The following is a 20,395-nucleotide window of genomic DNA, read 5'->3' as shown; positions in this document are numbered from 1 at the left end:
GTCATTAGGATGACATCTCTCCCACTGATAACATCTTAAAATCCTGACCTGACAGATGTGTCTGAAGATGCTGCGTGCCTCGTGGCTGAACTCTCCCGTTGACAAGGTGTGACACTGGACATAAAGCAGAGCACTGAGTAGCAGAGTGCAGGACTGAGGGATCACACATGCAGTGTCCTGCTGGGGCAGAAGTTTCACCAGGCTGCGCAGAGTGTCCATACAAATCCTGGAACACAGAAAGTCTGCCCGGACCAGGTACGACGGCAGGCTTGGGGACAGGAATGGGAAAGCCAGAAGGCAAGACACCAGCCTTGGCAAACCAGGTACAGGAGTTAGCAACGCAGCCACCTGGGAGGCTACCAGCCTCATACCGTACCGGAGCTGAAGGATACCCGTCCTCACTGGCCCAACAACATCAGGATAAAGGGGATAGTCCTCCAGCAACCTCTGGCAGAAACGTTTCTGGGAGTTCTGCCAAACAGCCTCCTCCTTCAGGAGGGCCTGGACTGCTGACTTGGATTTTGAAGAGGAGGAGCTCTCCAGGGTATTGAGCAGTTGGGACAGCAGGTCCTGTATGGCTGATGTCTGACCAATGCTGCACAGGTAGTGCTGGAGCTCCTGGTACAACTGACCATACTGGGGCTCATGAGGACGACAAGCCTGCTTCCTGGAAAGCTCAGCTATCTGCTCCTTCACCTGCTGCATGCGGATCCATAGATACCTAGCAAAGCAAAAATCAGGCAGTATAACCTTACGCTCGTTGCACTGCTTCTCAAAGACCTTTTAGATGGTATTAATGACTCTTTCAAAATGACAGCCTTTGTTTGCTTTTAAAAGTTAATCTTCTTAACAGTGGCTGGTTGTCGTTTCATCCAAATGCACAGTAAACATTTCAGCTCAAGAGTCCTTAAATTTGCTTATTAAAAGGTAGCGACCAACATACAACTACAACTTAAAGTTTTGAGAACCCCACAGAATTACTAGTATTTCTAAATGCGTCACTGCCGCTAGAATAAAAAAACAGAATCAAATTAATGCACATGTACAAATTATATCAACTCCATTCCCACAGTAAAATTTTCAGAGAGAAATGGGAGTAGTTCTGATTTTCCCTGTGACTTTGATGCAACCGTGACATGCTGAGAGATCAGCATCCGACTCTTACCTGATTCGAGGATGCTGGAAGCCATCGGTTGTGCTGCTCTCCTCCAGTTCTGCTCCAGTCATCAGCTGAGACCACAGGCTCCGCCCTTTCCATTCTTCCTGAAGCAGAGCCAACTGTAACAGACAAAGAGTACTTTTGAGTGTTTTATTGTAGTAAGTACTCTTCATCCACCACATTCCATCCTCTTAAAAAAAAAAAACAAAAAAAACAAAAAAAACATCAGAAAATAACATGTTTGAACATGATCTTTTAGTGAACTTGGAGTTTATTGTTCAAACCAGAAGACCTCATGTTTTCTTCTAAAGCAGTCTGAAAAGAAAAGGTTACCTTTTTAAAGAAAATTACTTAAAATTCACACAAAGGCAATGGTTGCGTGTATTTATACTAACTCAGTTACAAACATTTTATGCCTTTGTCAGGAGAGTACTACAGACCTCCTGCTGAGCATAGTTGAGTTTGTAGGCTCTCTTTACAGCTGGATCAAAGATGGTCTGTGGTGTCCACACTTTGATCTGCAGCAAGCCCATGTTGACCCAGAATACTCCAGAGCGAGCCAGTGAATTGGAGCCTTGGACTTTGCTCTGGACATATTGCTGCAAGCAGGTAAGGCACGCTTCCACCAGGCCATCAGGGAGTAGTTTAGGAGGCAGGAAGTCTCTAAAGACTGTCTGAATCTCCTGGGCAGCAATGAGAGGGTCAGGGTCTTCCACCAGGCTCTCACAGCTCTCCATGTAGCCTTCCTGCAAGGTGGGAGGCAGCACATCAGCCATGCTTTGAAGTTGCCGACGCAGGACTGCACCTTGGAGCCTAAAGTCGGTACCCCTGAGAAGAGATAATGCAACCGTCATCAGCAAAGCCCAAAATAAAAATTGCTGGTTAAGGACATTTAATGTTCCATTATACCTGAAATCAGCCAGTGCACGGATGCTCATGTTGTCCCAGAGCACAGCAGAAAGATCCTGCAGCTGCTGAATCCTCCCTTTCCAATCCCCAAGTCTGACATTGGAGAGGGAGAGGAAAGCCTCTCCTGAAGGCTCCCGTGAACCACCCGTCTTACTACAGCTGAGCACTTCCAGTACGCAATGGGACCGCACTGCTTTGCTCAGCAGAGCTGGACCCTGGAAACCATATTGCATAAATGTATTAAACAAGCAGAAAACCACCAGTGTTTGTGGATCAGTGAGTTTGGAGATATTAATAGCTGTTACCATGTTATCTGTTCCTTGGTGCTGCTTTGGATCCGTCTGGGTCTCAGGATTTAGAGGGTCCCATTTAAGCCAGTGTTCTGGGTTTGAGGTTATGCTGCAGGTCCACAGGGAGGATAGAGCCTCCGACAGAAGCTCACACCATACAAACGGCAGCTCCTCAGCTGGCTGGAAGATAACACTCATATTTCACATATTTCAGCTTTAAAATAGCATTTTCGTTTGAAAGGCTAACTTCTGGACATAAAATGTCCCATGTGAGAAATGTGAGTAAAACTGTTCTCAGTGATTGTTATATCTGGTTGAAACATTAAGTAAGTTAAACAGTTGTGGTGTAACAAACTCTTTTAGCTGAATATCAACATTTTATATGTGGTCAAACAATAACAACTGACCCGGTCACTACTGAGCAGGAACCACAGTGGCTGCAGCTGTCTGACATTCATCGGGGTGGACTGGAGGCAGTAACGAAGATGTCTGGAGAGATCGCGACGTAAGCAGTCCTCGGCCTCCTGGTCACTGCAGGTCAACATGAAGAGTTCAGTATACAGTCCATCAACAACATCCAGAACAGGTGTTTTTCCATTTTTGATTATACGACAAAGATGAGCCTTACCTAGGAGAAAGAGCTAGATGCAGCAGGTCTGTGCTAAGTCGTAGCTGATTTAGGACGGCCAGTTCCTCCATCAGGGGCCAGAGCTGGGCCCTGCGGCTGAGCTGCTGCAGCTCCTCTACGGACAAAGGGACTCCATCTACGGACTCGTCGTGCTCCGACATGGAACAGACTTCCAAGAGCCCTCTGGAGGTCATGCAACACTCCTGCTGCTCCACACTCGACACCAACCTCTCCATCACCCCTTATGGGAAGACATATGGGAAGCATGCCATCATGTAATGTTTCATATTCATGCTCCTGAATGTTTTAATACCAAACGGTATTTCCAAAAGATTTATATTGTAGTTAGGTAAGAATCAGGAAGCAACTCTCTAGACTCCAGGAAACATGTTCAACAAAATCTGACTCTAAAAATAAAGTCCAAGATCAACTCCGAGATGGCAACTAAACTTTCCTGTTTCAGCACAGGTGATCCAACCATCACATTTTATGGCAAAAGCTTTTCTGCAGCTCAAGCTCACCTGACTTCTGAGGGTCCAGTTGGTTGTTTGCTAAGAGAACGAGGCCCCAGGCTTCTAGGAGACTTTCTTTGATGTCCAGCCCGAGTCCAGCACCCTGAAGTCGAACCAGCTCTTGCTTCGAATGAATCATGTTGTTGTCCAGTTTTAGATCACTCACATCCAGGGCTTTACTCAGGAGCCTGAGCTGAGATGCACACTTAGCTACAGACTCCAGCTGAAAAGATAGATAGATAAAAGAGTGAGTGACAGATGGTACTTAAACTGGCTTTTATTACTTTATTATTAGACCAAGCTGATGAATTATATCCAGACCTTAAAAGGAAGAGTTTTCCCCAGGGTTTTCTGAATGCCTTTCAGAGCTGTAGCTACAGACACTGGGGTGGACAGAACAGTCTGGATGGCTGTTGAGGTGGCCTGCAGCTCCTGGTGACCTCTATTTTTAGAACAGCAATTTCAGAAGAAAGTACTTCAGACTAAATAAAAATACATATACAAATACAAATTATTTGTATAAATGATACAAGTATTTGCAAGAAAAGGATTTACTCAAACGTGGCATCAGCATCTCCCAGGAGAAGCTGTGGCAGTCGGAGGATGAGGTGTTTCTGGACCCACTGCCAGTGCAGAGACAGCAAAGAGATGCCCTGAGCGTCGGGCGTCAGTGTGCTGCACACATCCCAGAATCGATCGAGCCACTGTAGCAGCTGCAGAATCTAAACGCACAATGACAAGTGTTGCAGTTGGAGACCATTCTTGTCAAATTTTAAGGCTGTATTTAAACAAAAAGAAGAAAGACAAAAGAGTAAATGTAAAGAATCAGATGGCGTTCTAACCTCAAACATAATGTGGTCTGAGATGTAAGGTTGTCCGGTCTGGACAGCCTGCAGGATGAAGGAGCCCCACAACTCAAAGAAGGTTTGCAGGTGCATCAGTACAGGGTGTGGCAGGTGACCAATATCCACAGTCCCTGTGAGGAGGATTTGGGTATTTGTTAACTTTTAGAAGCACTAAATTACATTCTAATATAAAAACCAAAGTGCAAACCAAAGTGCATACCTTTACTGAAGGCCGTGGCTATTTGCAGTACAGAATTCGGACCAGACAGGTTGACAGCACAAGTGCATACAACAGACCTCTCTTCTCTGTCCATCATCAGAACGATCCTAACACACAACCCGCTCATTAGCAGTCCATTTGTTAACACAGCAGACCTACATAACTTTATATAAGACTCGGAATTAAGAGAATGGCTCCTTATTATTTCAAGAGTGGAAAGGCTAGATAACAATTAGTCCCACCTGTTGGCAACTGCATTTAGTGCCTCTAGGAACTCCGTGTATCTTTCTTCATCCTCAAAGTTGCACTTGTTGGCTAAAATGTCCAAGTATTGCTTATTCCACCGCATATCCACCAAAATCCTGTATTCATCTGGCAACACAACATTTGTTTAGATGTTATCGTTTTTCATTTACCAATAGATAGATTCAGTTTTCTTGAAGTTTTCCTAAAGTCATCTAGTAGCAGAAACACGCAGTAAATTAAAAAAAAAAAAAAAAAAAAAAAACACACACACACACAAAAAGAAAAACCATGTTTCCTTTTATTAAGACTTCAATATTCTAGTGTGCGAATAGATTTTACTTTTCTTTCACCGAAGAACAAGAAAACTGTTTACCTGTGCTGTGGGGCTGGAGTAATTCTGCTAGTGACTTCCCCTTAGCAGCAAGCTTGCTACCAAACACAGCCTTTAAAGCCCTGTTTCCTGCTTCCACCTGGACCAGCGCGGCATCTGCAAGAGTAAACCGTCACGTTATCAGGGGATCTGAAGTACTGAATAGCCCTGCCATCGATTTGCAAAACAATTTAATTAGACTTTTGACATTAACTTGTTTGGAAGAATAAAGCACCTTTGCTGTAGTCTAAATGTTTGGGTTGTTGTGTGTAGTGTAGTTTGTTTGCACTGTAACAAACCAGGAGCATATTTGTGGCTCTTTCCCAAATGTGACAGCCAGCTGCTGCGCATGATCCAGTCTCCATGAGAGGCTCTCTCTGTGAGCAGTCTCACTGCTGTGGGGATCAGCCTCAGAGCATTTCCATCCTCCAGATTCCCCACTGCTCCTGAGAACACCAGGCCTTCATGGACACCGCTGTTCTGCAATACCCTCTGTAGGTCACTCAGACTCAGAGGCTGGCTCCTGCAGAAATAAAACTTATGTAATCACTTCTTTAATGAGGAAATGTATGATTCAGCTTGTGTGACTAACTGATTTACCGTTTGCCTTGGAGGCTGAGTGTGTTCAGACAAAACAAGAGGACCTGCCCATCTCTGATAACAGTAGAGAAGCAGGAATCCTCTGTAGAGAGGAGGGCGGAGGGGAAGCTGTCAGGCCAGACTCCAGCACACAGCAACCCACAGCCCCATTCTTCTGTGTCCAGGATGCTCAAGTGCTGCTCAATCACCTGCTGGGCTTTCTAGGAAGAAAATGTCAAATGTTTATTCTCCTTCTCCATCTTTTATGAAGGCTGACCATTTGAAATATTTTAGGTTATCCAGAGTTTCCCTTGATTTTCAGTGGCCTATCAGAGGCTATCAGGGTTGTGGAAGGGTGGTGGTGTCCACCCTTGACTGCATTTAGCTGGTTGTTGTTGGCTGTTGTGAAGGGGTTTCTCTTCACCATGGAAATGAATCTGCGATCATCCACCACTGTTGTCTTCCATGGACTTCACCAGTGCTTTCTTTCTCAGGATGTACCAAACTATAGATTTTGCCACTCCTAATATTGTAGCAATTTTGCATTTTTCTTTTCTCAGCTTAAGGATGGTTTGTTTCATCTGCATGGAGAGCTTCTTTGAATCTACCTACCTACCTACCTACCTACCTACCTACCTATAGATATAGAGAAGGTAGATAGATATAGAGAGAGATATAGAGATCGATTGAGAGATCTTGAAAAAAAACAAAAAAAATACCTTCTGGTTGGCAGAATTGTGCTGGCAGAAAGAGTAGGCCTCCCCACAGGCATGCTGCAAGGCGCTGGGTAAATCCACACCTCTCTGTAGCTGGCAGCTCAGCAGAGTGGCAGCATGAAGAAGAGAAGCCACTGATGAGGCTGGGGAGTCTAACAGGCAGAGGTCAAAAGCTTTGATAACTGCCACAGACAAACCGAGTGCTTATTTATTTATTGTTATGCTGTTAGCACTTACCCCAGATAGCAGATTTAACGCTCTTATGTATTTCAATCAGCAGATCACACACGCAGTCCCCAGTCACCCCAGCAGTGTGAAGTAAAGTCTTTAGGTCTAGTGTGTCCCAGCAGACAGCTTCGTGTTCCCCTGGGATGTAAATCTCCACCCCTCTGTTCCTCATAGCTCTGGAGAGCTCCCCGTGCACAGCATCCATGGTCAGGAACAACCTGGGAAGAAAACAAACAAACAAAACACACACATATAAAAACTGTTGATGAACATTAGTGAATGCAACAAACCACTGAAAGTTATACTTTTTTATACTACCTGAAGTTAGGGTGTGGGGTGATTTTGGGAGTGCTCCCATCTATGACACCACGTTCGTTGATGACGAGTGATCCACCAGGCTCCAGCAGAGCATTGAGGCGATCCAGGACTGAGGCACTAATTACATAAATGCACAATCAGTGCAGTTGGTTATAGTGTTCGTGTCACGGCTGACTTTAATACAACTACAGTTCTTGCTTCACATTTCACAAGTAAAAAATGTTTAAGATGAGGGAGAACACAGTCACACATAACGTAACATTTCTCACTTGCAGAAGTTGACGTTGTCCATAAGCAACCAGTCGCCAGACTGAAGGGCCTGGACGAGCATACCATCCAACCACTCAAAACCTCCGTTTGTCCAGCCGTCCTCCAGCTGAGCCAGACGCTCCTTCAGCAGTGTGAAGTCCATCTGAAGCTTGGACATGTCTGAGGACAATACATGTAATGTTACAATATTTTACATACTGGACCAGCAAAACAAAAAACAAAAAACAAAACAAGTAAGACACTTGAAACTGTTCCCTTTATATTTTGTCGGTACTCAATAATTGGTTGTTACCAGTGAACACTTTGAGCTTGGTGTTGAGTTTCTGCAGCAGGAGGATGATAACCTCCAGCTTGTTCAGTGCCTCAGAGTTGATTGTTCCTCCAGTTCTTTGCAGTCCTTCCTGCTTCAGCCAATGGCAGAACAGGCCCCATGTCTGCAGCAAGAACTCCGTGTCCTGGATGCCACCATCCAGTGACATCAATCCACGCCTTATTACCATGGCAACTATGTAATCTACACTCTCCAGAACTTGCTGCCATGGGCGCATGATATCCACCTGCAATGAGGAAAAAAGGAAAAGACCACAGATTGACATGGTCTGCTATTTTCAGGTTATAAACAAAGACATGAGTTCACAGCGTCACCTGCTCAAAGCCTCCCAGTAGCTCTGTGGTGTCCATGGCACTGTTCATGGCCATGATTCTGAGGCGATGTCCAGTCAGTAGAGAGAGCAGTCTCACAAGGCTGGTCTTTCCACTTGCTGTGGGGCCGACCAGTATGGTCATCCAGCCCATCTCCACACACTTCATCAGGGACTCCAGAGGCCTTAAGCACTGGTGTGTGATGGACAGCGGTGTGTCTGGAGCCACATTGGCTCCACCACTGCGATGCAGCACAGAGTAACCCACCTGCAACAGCAAATGATTGGAGGGTAATTTGCAAACTATGATTTGTAATAAAATGAAACAATAAAACAAGTTTTATTGTATGATGCCTTATGATGCCTTTTCTATGGCCTGCTTTAACAACGTGCTAACCTTATCTACAATCAATATTGTATGGATGTAATAATGATAATTATAAAAAACAAGTTTTATTGTTTTGATAAATCAACAAACCTGTAGGTTGAATGGTGTGATGTGGAGCTCTCTGGGGCCGCAGTAAGGCTCAAAGTCCTCCCCAAACACCTTCCTAAACACAGACAGCACCTATACGGCACGGGAGGAGGTTCAATATTACCACTGTACATGAGCTAAAGTATAACTGACTCCCAGTACCCAATAACTGAGGTGTGCACAACTCAGTTCAGCCACAAACAGCACAGTTTCCAACATGCTTCTGATAAGAGGTTTTTACAGTCCTAGCCCCTCCTGACATGAATATCACCAAACCAGCCAACTTGGTTTTAAGCTTCTGATAAAATCACAGTGGAGGTATTCCAATAGTGCTATTCGTTGCAATTTAATGTTCTTTTCTCTCCTTATAGGAAGAGAAACTGTTTTAGTCCGTAGGATATCGAGATATTTCAATAAGAGGAAATTCAAACTTGTAGTGGGCTAAACACAAACCCTTGCAGAACACCACATTTAACAGATTGAAATGCCCAAAGTTACAGTTTGAGTATTTTTGGCTTATGGCCATGGAGTTTGCTTCCTCGTCTGAAGACATGCATGTTTTGTGATTCTAAATTAACTACAGATGTGATAAGGAAAGAGCACTTAAACAGTCAAACAGTCATTCATATACTTAGCAGGCTATGAAAAAGCTGGTGAAAAACAGTTTACCTGAGCTTTATCAGACTCCGTTCTCATTCTGTCAGCATACACCAATGCCACATGCTGACCTGGGTTAAAAAATCCTGGCGCTTGGTCAGCCTGCATAAGTTGACACCAACGGAACAAGTCGCGCAGGTTGAACTCCCAGGGACTTCCTTTCTGACCCCAATGTCTGTCTTTAGACACCTCCTGGACAAGCTGTGGAGAGAACACATTAAAAAATACATTTGAAAAAAAAAAAAAAAGTACCCTTTATGCTTTTCTTTATTTTTTGTTACATACAGTGTACATACACTAATGCTTTTTCGCATTACAAATAGCCAAAGTTTCAAACTTTTCCCATGTGTTATGAATAAATCTTTTTTTTGGGGGGGTGGGTGGGTACCGGTACTGGTTTTATTTATATTAAAGGCCGGTCCGTGAAAATATTGTCGGACATAACCTTTTTTGCGTCCGTAGCGCAAAAAAAGTTGGGGACTGCTGCTTTAGATCGTTGTGTTGAAATGTAAACCTTCACGCAAGCCTGGAACCCTGAGCACTCAGTAAAGGGGACTGGAGGGAACATATTGATGTGGTGACACTTACTGCAGGGCATTCTCTAAAAAGAAAGCACGCAGGAAATTACTGCCAGACAGTGCAATCCTGGTTTCACCAGAACAGATCAGGTTCATTTGGGCAAACTCTCATTGGGTCGTCATGTTTTTTACTAAGCAATTAGCCCACTTTTCCCTTAAAGCCTGAAGAAATGCACTGATGGATTTTGGCATAGACAAAATATAAGCATGGATCCATGCTAACTTTTATCAATGGCACCCTGCTGGTGGCAGGGTAACAGCATGGAAATATTTCTTGACCTACGGTATGGGCGCGTTAGTACCAACTGACGATTGTTCACATGTCAAACCTACCTGACTGCTGTTGATGTGACAATAGTCTCTGTCCACAGTGGACACATATTCTAAGGGTTGCTTCTGGCAGAGTAACACATCAAATTGCAAAGCTCCAATGACTACAAACTGATGTTTGACCATGAGAATGAGTTTGCTGTGCTCAAATAGGCTGCACAATAGAGCATCTTTGGGATGTGGTGGAACGACAGATTTGCGTCATGGATGTGCAACTGACAAATAACAACCAACTGTATGATGCTATTATACCAATATGGACCAGAAACTCTAAGGAATGTTTCCAGCACCTTTTTAAATCTATGCTACAAAAACAATCTAGTTTTGGAGGCAAAAATTAGTCCAACCATGTACTAGCATCAATGAAGTGAGTAGATATAATAAATGTGTGGAAAATCTAACAGAAACCAAAAAAAAGGAAAAGAGAAAAGCATACCCTGTTACTGAACTCGACCATTTTGATTACAATTTCCTTGTCGATACTGGGAAAAATCAAGTCTCCTATGAACTCCATGTCCTTGGTGGTGAGCTGGTCCACAAAAACCTGGGAAGACAGGGCCAGATAAGAGTTCATGAAAAACAACAACCAGAATATCAATGATGTAGTAGCTCATCTGGCTGATCCATCATAGTTCAGATGTCATTTTAAGGTTACTTTGTAGAAATGGAGTGTTTTACAAAAAGTGCATACATTGTTTTTGCACAACTACACAACTTTTCTGAACAGGCACAGATTTCACCACTGTAGTTTTCACATGTTTATGGTGTGTTAAGCAATCACAGTGACTGAAATTATTCACAAATAAAAAAAAAAATAGCTGAAACCTGACACACTAAGTCTTCTTTTATCCCCTGCAACAAACACATTATAAAAATCTTACTCTTAATTTTTAAGTGGATCTGGTCAATTAAATAACTGTTTATTAAGACTATGCTACCACCCGTAAAAGCTTAAAAAAAGCAAGCACAGGTCAGAACAAAGACCCTCAGTCGGGTCTTACCTGAGTGAATCTGTTGAGGAAGGATTTGGGCAGCCCCTTACGCCCGCCACCTTGAGTGAAAGGGTTCTGGCATCCAAAGATCTTCGTCTTGTCATGCTGTACCTGAAAGCTCATGGCCAGTTCTGGAATGTAGATCTCTGCTCGGTGATCGAAGCAGGCATTCAGGCCTTCCAGCACTGACTGAGAGGCCAAGTTCAACTATGATGGAAAAACACCAATCATACAGCTGATCAGTCTAATCAGATTGTTTGGAGTTTGACAAATGTTAGCGCAAAACTATAAAATCAGTGTACAAAACTGCAAACATGTCAGAAGAGTGATCCCTACCTCATCCAGTACCACCCAGTGCCCTGCTTTCAAAGCAGCCAAAAGGGGGCCATCGCACCACGCAAACTCTCCTCCCTTCCCACCCTCCACAGGGAGATCTGTCCCAAATAAATCGGTGACATCCTGCAGAGAGAGTATGTCATCATTACCAAAGGCTTTAGAGTCAACTGCAGAGCACAGTGATGAGCATGTCAATTTACCGTTTGCTCCGACAGGTTGATTCTGACCAGATGGTTTCCAGAAGCTTTTGCTAGTGCTGCCACCAGGCTGGTTTTTCCCACGCCAGGTGAGCCCTCGAGTAGCACAGGCCTCTGCAGCTTCAGTGCCCGCAGAATCCTCTGAGCATTCACTGCAGTGGTGCCTGCTGCAATGGCGTAGTTTGACAGGTTACGGCTCTCGGTGTGAGGCCCTGGAAACAAAGGCATTATAAGACATTACGTAAACGTCAGTGAACTCATCCCAAGCACAGTCGTATGTCTGTTATCATGGAAGACTGGTCCACTGTACACTATCGGCCAAAAAGCTATTCTAGTTATTTATTACAATTCAAGTCAAATGAATAGCTTGAAATGGTACAAAGGTAAGTGGTGAACTAACTGCCAGAGGTTTAAAAAAAAAAAAGTTAAGGTTACCCAAAACTGTATAAATAATGTACATTTCAGAATGATACAAAAATGGAAGACAGACAGTCCATCATAACACTTATAAATGTAGGTGTTTCCTACAGAGAAACTGCAAACAAAGTCAAGGTGTCAGTGAGTAAAATTTCCTTCACTATCAAAAGACACTCAGAAAAAAAACACTCTGACAGGAAGTGGTCTGACAGACCCAAAGACACAACTGAATCAGAGGACAAGTTTCTGAGAGTTAACAGATTGCATTGTCCAAGCTATGCCAGAACTGCCTCAGAAAAAAGAACAAGATGGTAAGCTTGAAAACATGGAGTGACCAGCACAGTCTCCAGACTTAAACCCCATGGAGATGATTTGAGATGAACTGGACAGAAGCCTGAAAGCAAAGCAACCTACAAGTGCCACACATTTATGGGAACTTCTGCAACAGACATGGGAAGAACTTCTACTGATTTCTATTATAGAAAGAATGCTTTCAGCTGTTATATCTGCCAAAGGTGGTTACTTTGATGATCAAAAGTTTAGAATACATTTTGGTCTATAAATTGATTCCTCCAATTGCTTATTTGTAGTATGCTTTCATTTCAGAGTGCAGTGAGACATTAAAATGCATCATTTTCAATAAAAAACTGAAAAAATTGGGTGTTCTAAAACTTTTGACCGGTAGTATACGTGAGCATGTGTAGTTTCATGTAAACAAAGTCTTTATAGAAGTGATGCAGAATATGATCCACATCTCAGAATAAAGCAGCTGTTCTAGAGCTGGCAACTAGCCCTCTATGGGTGGACATAGAGCCACTGCATCATGTTGTAGTAAACTTTATTGCACTAAAAACTCAACTTGAATTAGATGACACACTTTTCCCAACACTGTTAATGATTAATAAAATAAAAAAAATGGTGTGGATATGTCCAGGCTATTCTAGCTCGGTGATTCCTTAATAGTACATTAAGGAATCACTAAATGTATACCTAATGCAATGTAGAAGGGATCAATGCCAAAGAAATCTTCTCCCCACTGAGGCTCCCGTGGCAAATTGCTGTCATACACTCTCAGGGCATCCATTACATCCTGGTCCAGCTTGGTCATCTTGCTTAGTCTCTGCTGCAGGAAGCTCAGGCACAGACGGCGAGCAAGGAGGACACCGTCTGCACAGGAGGCTGTGGTCCCTGCAAAGAAGCCAGAATAGATCTACCAACAATTTCTTTCAGTGCCAAACTTTCAGCAGAATTTAAACATAAGCCGTCAGCTCACCTGAGCCAATGCCATCGATATAGACGAGACAAGCAGCATGGATGAAGGCAGTAACAGTGTCCAGACGCAGGTCCCACTCGGCTTCATCTTCGTCTTCAATAGCTCCCATGGTCATGAAGCTATCTTCATCCCGTTCACACACAGCATTGAGGAAGTTGACCCATGAAAGAATGTCTCTAACACTCAGGATGCAGCGGCGGCCAAAGTCTTGCTGTGTGAGCCACTCGATGAAGTCCAGCATTAGTTCTGCAACATCCCCACCTGTGTTCAATTAAAAAGTTATATTCACCTGCTTGAAAGAAACGCGTATCTTTTTAAATGCTAAATAGTCTCCCATGTTCTAGACTCGAGGCTCTAACTACACCTGTTATACTGCTCAACAAAGTGTGTAATAGAGCTGTCTTTTTAAAAATAACTGCCTGCTACTGCTGGAAACAATGTGGAATTGTGGGAACAAACCAGAAGAATAAAACTGAAGTTAATAAAAAAAAATACAAGGAAACTAAAAAACATCATAGATGGTTCATAACATAAAAGTCAAACGCTTTTTAAACTATGCACTTGGTCATTTTTAAACCTGGTGAACTGTAAATGGGTTACCATCAAGAGAGAGGCCTGAGCGCAAGTTGTGTTGGATGATCTTAACCAGGTCACTGCGATTGTTGGTCTGAGGGCACCAGATCTCTGTGAAACGATTTCGTAAGGCTGGAGAGAGCTGTCAAGAGACAGATATGCACAAGTATAATCAGATAACACCTATGTAAAGTTCCGTCTCACACCTTCAGCACATAAATAAGTCCATTATCACGACTTTGTGTTTCACCAGCTGCTCTAGCTATAATATGTGCAATGTACAATAAAAGGCAAAGTTTAATGTTTGCGACAGGTCTGTACAACAGGTCTAATTTCAGCAATATTTGGATATTTTGTGCAGTGTAATGCTGCATAAAATATGTGTGGTAGGTTTAAAATGTTCAATGCGTGTAATCTGGGGCTGTGACTTGCAACAGTTCATGTGGTTTGTTTGTATGCTTCTTTGTTTTTGTTCTATTATAAATAAGGAAGCAGCTATTGTGTGCAGCATCAAAGTCTAACAAAAACTTCCCTATACGAAAAACAGTAACTTTTACCATTTTGCATCATTTCATCACCTCTTTCTTGCCAAAGTCTCCTCCAGGGTTCATGGTGGCGACCAGACGGAAATTTGCAGCTGCTTTTATCAGCTCCACGTCACCACGATCTCCACTGCCCTTTTCTGCCAGCACAAGGGACTTCTCCGTCTCCAGAACACTGGTAGCAAACAAACACACTATCAAAGGTCAAAGCTTGTGCAGTGTTTTTAAAATTAAATGGTGGCAAATTTACGCTCAGAGGAACTTTTCACATCCCAAAAAGTCAATTCTGTTCATTTCCTTACCTGGATGACTGAGCGTGCATCAAGACATAACTTTTCTTAAGTACCAAACAAGTGAACACTACAACTACAAGCAATTGATGCAAATACAACTTAAGGTAAAAAAATAATGCTATTTGTGAAAATACCCAAGATCCCAACATATCACTACTCTATTAGTATAATAAAGACATATTTATTCTGTTATGATCTTGCTAACTCAAATTTTCACAAAGCAGTTTGGCCCACATGACAAGGTTTTTTGTTTAATCTTTTAAGTTAATGTGTTAAGTACAAACAGCCTCCTATATAGCAACTTTTCAGTGGCAGAAAAAAAATACTGATTATGCAATAAACTTCAATTTGCAGCATGTATAACATTCAGAACAAACTACTGCAAAATACTACTGTGCAGTTTTTCTGTTTTCTAAAGCATTTAAACAGTTTTCTTCTTTTATTTTACTTTGTCTTTTCTTAAGCTGCAGGGTTGTTGACCCTCAAGACAAGCGTAGATATGGAACACGTAAACGTTTTTGTGTGGGTACCTGTTGAGTCTCTCTAGGACAGAGTCGTCTGCCAATGAAATTTCATCCATGAGGAAGACACCTCCCTCCTTCATTGCTTGTACCAAGGGCCCATCATGCCACTCAAACAGTCTGCCGTCCTCCCCGTCATTCTACACAGACATGCACAAATATTTTTTTATTACTCAGGAGCATGTGACGGTTTAGAAGTTCGTGCTTCTACACTACTAACCAGGATTTTCTTTATAATGTATCAACATCAACACAAGTCCAATTTAACAACAAGAATTTACAGAAATGCATCAAAGATATATAATAATATATATATAGAAATATGTAGTTAACTTTTTAAGTTAACTAACTAACCCACCCACCCCACCCCAGTTGTCATGATGGGGGCAGGAATCTTTCCACTTTCTGAATCAGGGCATGCCAGGAAATATTGTGTACGAACAAGTTCAAACAATTTCAGATGAACAACTTTCAGTGCTGTGGAGAACATATTTTCCTCCACATTTTGAATATCACTACTGGCCCCAGTGAGGACTTATCACTACCTGATGTGTATGTCTGACAGGCCGGAGGCCTCCCAGGAAATCAGATGTCTCCATGTGGAGGTGACAGTTGACTGAAAAGAACTTCTGTCCAGCCAAAGCAGCAAAGAGCTGACAGATGGTGGTCTTTCCACATCTGGTGAAGGAGCAGGAGCACATACAAAACACATGACATTAGACATTTATGTATAAAAAAAAAAAAAAATATCTGCACAGTAAACATGAAGACATGACTCTCACAAATCTGTTTTTGTACATTATGAGGTGGGTATAGCTCAGGAGTTAGAGCTGATCAATCACGATCCGGAACCCCCAAGATGCTCCCCAATGTGTTCAGAGGATGAATGTGTGTGAATGTAAGATAGAGTGGGGGTGAATGGGCGACTCCTGACCACAGGTGAGGGTAGGAACGCAGACTGACTGGAGTCGCACTTTCAGACTGATTCCACTTCCTTGGAGTCCAAGTATACCATCTAATGGAAAACGTGTGGGAACCCTAAAACCGGTTCTAGTGGCTCAGTGTGGGAAAAAAGAATCACAACTTATTTCCATCCTCTACACTGACAGTACGCTGTTCATGTTTCTTTATATTATACACTATACAGTTTGTATGAAGGTTGAATTCAGTGAATTAATTGAAGCATCGTCAGCTTAACTTCAAATTCTGTTCTTTACTTTGATTCCATCACAGTAGAATCTTTAAAATAACACAGTTAGTCTACCTTTGGTTTGTTTTATGCCGCACTTCGCAAACGAAAACTGGATTTTCGTCTTTCATGTATTAGGCCCATCAGGATGTGGAATAATAACTCCCCTCAAATTTGTTCAAGTGAATGTAACGAATCTGTTTTGAAAATTTAAGGAGTTCAGATATTTATTTAAAAATATAGAGAGTAAAAGTAAAAGGTTGTCAGAAAAAATACTCTAGTACAGATACCTGAAAATTTACTCAAGTAGGGTCAAAGTATTTAATTACTTCCCAGATGTTAAGAATAATATGTTAATTACCCCGTGTTTCCTACAAGCAGGACAGACTCGCCAAATCGCAGCGCCCGACCGAGGAGCACAGCCAGTCTCCTCATGTCCTGTGTCCACACCACATGTCGGAACTCCTCTGGGACTCCAGCAATGCTGTCGATGAAGGGACCTGTTGAGATTATCAAACAACACGACACTGTGTTGATCACGAGCTGAATAATTTAGTTTTCTTAGTCATTTTAAATGACTTGTTTTGTATTCTAATATAATAAGCACAGTACAACAGCAGTCGCCTCGAGGCAGCTGTTGCTGTGATTTGGAGCTACCCATGCACACGGTACTGGTTACAGGCTTTCTACATCATACTTAACTCTGTTCACTGTATCTGAATTCTAAATATCAGTGCATGAAGCAGATGCTGCAGATTTTAAGCAAGTGTATATTACAGTGACACCTGCCATTGTTTTTACAAATAGATGAAATCAGCAATGTTAAGTATTCCATGTCAACTAAAATGTTAAAAACAAAAATGTTAACAGGTAACACTGAAACCTGGAAGAAAGTCCATGCAACTTGAATGCTGCTATCATTAAAGTAAAATGTAAGCAGACTAAACACTCATCAAATACTAGTGCAAAGTAAGGAATGAATCACGAAATACGTTTGACTCACTGAACTGGCTGGCAACCTGTTTCTGAGAGAACAGATATTCCGGGTTCACCGTCCGTTTGAAGTGCTTCTCCAGGATGGACAGGATGATGGCCTCTTCTTCAGGTTTTCTCACACGTCCTGCCAGCAGCATATACCCTGTCAGGGAGGGAAAAATTTCAATTTAGGGTCTCTGTGTGACACAGGAAGTGATTTAACGGGTTGTTTAATGAGCCTCACCGTCATCTGCCAAATGCTGCAGCCAGTCCCGTGAGGCCTCTGCCTGTTCCTCCAGCCTGTAGCGGTCCGCCCAGCGGAAAAGATCTCTAAGGGTGATGAAGCCATGTTTGCCTGCAAACACAGAGGATCCTTTGCGCAAGGACTGTAGAACAATTAGTCAGGATCAACGAGAACAGGCAAGTAATAGAAAGATACGAGCAGATGCGAGAGACAGTGCAACAGTTACCTGAAGGTCTTGCATGACTTTCACTAGCTTGGTGCAGTAAGATGGGGGAAGGCTGCACCTCTGATGAAGGATGATCTCCAGCTCTGCACTGGGAAGCTCATCAAAGTGTAGCTCCACAAAGCGATTCCTAAAAGCCCTGGAGAGCACCTAGATAGTGGATAGTGTTGCATAGAATGAATATGTATAATGAATACACACGTTCTGCCAACTATATAGAAAAAGGAAAAGAAAAGAAAAAGGCCTGCCTGTACCTTTTTGATCATGTAAAATTTTCATGATTTCTATCCAAATAATATTTCACTTCACAGCTACTTTGTCCATCTTCCTAGGCTAAAGGAATGCTATACCTTTCTACCACCGTAGAGACCAGGGGGATTCTGGGTAGCAAACAGCATGAACCTGGGATGAGCACTGATGACTTCCTGAGTTTCGGCCACAAAGAGTTCTCTGTTGTCGTCCAACAATCTGTTGAGGGCCTCCAGAACATCAGTGGGGGCCAGGTTCAGCTCATCTAGGATGATCCAGTAGCCTTTCCTCATAGCATCAATAAGAACGCCTTAATCAAAGACAAATAAAGACAAATAAAGTTAGCCATGGACTGGGGCCGAGCTACTTCACATTAGCAGTTAAGGTAATTAACTGTGATTCTCATTTATTAGCAATTTTTATTCTCTGCCAGTTTCCCAACTTGAGTAACTAGACAAAAACCATGCAGCCACAGGGAGAATGAAAAAGCTGATTCCCTAGAGAAAAGCCCCAGGAGTCATGTAACACTATTTTAAAAACTCATACCCTCTTTAAACACCAGCTTGCCCCGGTCATCTGATGAGTAACAGCCAATGTACTCCTGGACATCGGTGTGCTCATGGTTGTTGATTCTCACACACTGGTTCCCGGTGGCAGCAGCCAGCCACCTGATCAAACTGGTCTTCCCCACAGATGTCTCTCCCTGGATCAGCACTGGGTGAGTCCTGTAAAGCAAAGCAGCATTCGGGCTGGTTAAAAGAGGGCACACTATTGAGATGTCATCAACTAAGTGCTGCGTGACGTTATTTCCTGACTGTATGAAATTAACTTAAGGGCAGCTGAGTGGTGAAGGACCTCTGAGTTATAAATTAAACCAAACAAAATGCTTTGAACCTTTTCTGTTTGTGACAACAGAATACACTGAAGATGGAGTCAGACTCAGGAACTTTGTGCTGTGAGGCAACACTACAAACTACTGGCCACCGTGCTGCCTCTTGTTGCACACACATTGTTCACATTAAAAGCCTGTAACAAACTGGTATGATTTCTAACTCAAAAGTCTTTATAGTTGTGATATGCAGTGGTCCAAAAATTCTAAAATTAAGAAGTGATGTCCTCACCATTCACATTTAGCTCTGGCATGTTAATTTTGCATAGGAGCAGAAAGGAACAGACAAATGTAGCCCTTTGGAGAAGCACAGGAAAGCTGATGGCTGAATCACAGCTCTTTCTTTCCACTGTTATAAAAAAAAAAAAAAAAAAAAAAAAAAAAAAGCCTCCTGTTTGGCAGGCCACTGACTGCAGGGCAATTCAGTCCAACCACAGATTTGTCCCGATACACTCTGGTGCATCCTTTACTGAAGGGCCTGAATTAGCTCTGTCAACATGAATATCTAGAGATTTATAGATGAAACCATTGATTCGGGGGGGAACATTGTACAAGGGGTCAGACTGGGTGATAGCTCACCCTGCAGACACCACTCTGGCAAGGTCGCGAAGGTTCAGCTTGACTGAGGGAGTGAGGATGTAGCTGGGGTCGAGACCTGGTTCCATCTCCCCCTGGGAAACCCAATAGCCTTCCATTTCAACACAGGGTCGGCCTGAGGGTGCCGGGATGGACTGTAGGAAACACAGTGCACAAACATTTTACAGAAAGGTTGCATATAACTATATCTCCCTATCACTTCAAGTTATCACAAATTACTTCGCCCTAAACTGGTAAATGATAAACGTTCTGGTGCTTATATAGCACTTTTCTACTCTGAGCACTCAGAGTGTTTTATAGAACTTGCCTCATTCAGCCATTCAACACAAGCACTTTTCGCTATGAGTGCTACGTCTATCTAATATTCACACATTCATATTTTGCCCAAAGATATTTGGCATGCATGACTTGTGCAGTCAGAGATTGAACCACAAACCTTCTAGTTAGTAGATGGCCTGCTCTACCCCCTGAGCTACAACAAGTCACTTTTCAGAACTTTAAAATCCATTTCTGCTCATTCTGAAAACTGAAACATTTTTCACATTGAAAGCTTTTTAGAAAAGAGAAAGAGCACATATGAAGTGTGTTGAAAGTGATAACATCTTTTGTTTGTGGTATCTTCATCTAGGATACCACATGCTGATGCACACACACACAATTTTTTGGGGGTGGGGGTGGGGTTCTCTCTCAAAAAAAAAAAAAAAAAAAAAAAAAAAAAAAAGCACCTCTGATAAGATCTTACTTGTTTCAGACACTTTGTGTTCCCCATCAGGATGTGCTGACACACCAGTTTCTGGACCACAGGGTGGGAGCTTCTGTCCAGCTGAGTGAGGAAGCTTAGGCAGAACCCCTGCACACAAGACATAGTTGATGAGAACACGTACAACAAGTACAGAAACATCAAACCTTCAAAT

At 42.7% G+C, this 20,395-nt stretch overlaps 1 protein-coding gene across 1 annotated transcript in view; it reads right to left on the bottom strand.

Moving 5' to 3' along the window:
• mdn1 (midasin AAA ATPase 1) overlaps positions 1-20,395 on the bottom strand; it is a 53,669-nt gene that overhangs the window by 20,303 nt on the left and 12,971 nt on the right. The window contains exons 22-63 of the mRNA XM_039599171.1: positions 20,224-20,331; positions 19,464-19,615; positions 18,542-18,720; positions 18,097-18,305; positions 17,750-17,896; positions 17,524-17,665; positions 17,308-17,442; positions 16,666-16,804; positions 15,661-15,793; positions 15,125-15,255; positions 14,338-14,476; positions 13,787-13,901; positions 13,187-13,447; positions 12,904-13,101; positions 11,500-11,708; positions 11,300-11,422; positions 10,973-11,170; positions 10,408-10,515; positions 9,076-9,264; positions 8,410-8,499; positions 7,936-8,199; positions 7,583-7,847; positions 7,290-7,449; positions 7,021-7,137; positions 6,712-6,920; positions 6,478-6,626; positions 5,780-5,979; positions 5,479-5,702; positions 5,183-5,296; positions 4,806-4,935; positions 4,564-4,670; positions 4,341-4,474; positions 4,054-4,220; positions 3,820-3,940; positions 3,508-3,721; positions 2,987-3,227; positions 2,766-2,889; positions 2,374-2,538; positions 2,069-2,283; positions 1,600-1,987; positions 1,166-1,278; positions 49-721 (exon numbers count right to left, since the gene is read on the bottom strand). Of these exons, the coding sequence (XP_039455105.1) occupies positions 49-721; positions 1,166-1,278; positions 1,600-1,987; positions 2,069-2,283; positions 2,374-2,538; positions 2,766-2,889; positions 2,987-3,227; positions 3,508-3,721; positions 3,820-3,940; positions 4,054-4,220; positions 4,341-4,474; positions 4,564-4,670; positions 4,806-4,935; positions 5,183-5,296; positions 5,479-5,702; positions 5,780-5,979; positions 6,478-6,626; positions 6,712-6,920; positions 7,021-7,137; positions 7,290-7,449; positions 7,583-7,847; positions 7,936-8,199; positions 8,410-8,499; positions 9,076-9,264; positions 10,408-10,515; positions 10,973-11,170; positions 11,300-11,422; positions 11,500-11,708; positions 12,904-13,101; positions 13,187-13,447; positions 13,787-13,901; positions 14,338-14,476; positions 15,125-15,255; positions 15,661-15,793; positions 16,666-16,804; positions 17,308-17,442; positions 17,524-17,665; positions 17,750-17,896; positions 18,097-18,305; positions 18,542-18,720; positions 19,464-19,615; positions 20,224-20,331 (7,599 nt within the window). The remainder of the gene's footprint in view (positions 1-48; positions 722-1,165; positions 1,279-1,599; positions 1,988-2,068; positions 2,284-2,373; positions 2,539-2,765; positions 2,890-2,986; positions 3,228-3,507; positions 3,722-3,819; positions 3,941-4,053; positions 4,221-4,340; positions 4,475-4,563; positions 4,671-4,805; positions 4,936-5,182; positions 5,297-5,478; positions 5,703-5,779; positions 5,980-6,477; positions 6,627-6,711; positions 6,921-7,020; positions 7,138-7,289; positions 7,450-7,582; positions 7,848-7,935; positions 8,200-8,409; positions 8,500-9,075; positions 9,265-10,407; positions 10,516-10,972; positions 11,171-11,299; positions 11,423-11,499; positions 11,709-12,903; positions 13,102-13,186; positions 13,448-13,786; positions 13,902-14,337; positions 14,477-15,124; positions 15,256-15,660; positions 15,794-16,665; positions 16,805-17,307; positions 17,443-17,523; positions 17,666-17,749; positions 17,897-18,096; positions 18,306-18,541; positions 18,721-19,463; positions 19,616-20,223; positions 20,332-20,395) is intronic.

This window comes from Oreochromis aureus, linkage group 15 (genome assembly GCF_013358895.1).
Source record: "Oreochromis aureus strain Israel breed Guangdong linkage group 15, ZZ_aureus, whole genome shotgun sequence".
NCBI lineage: Eukaryota > Metazoa > Chordata > Actinopteri > Cichliformes > Cichlidae > Oreochromis > Oreochromis aureus.
This window is presented reverse-complemented; position numbering and strand designations above follow the sequence as displayed.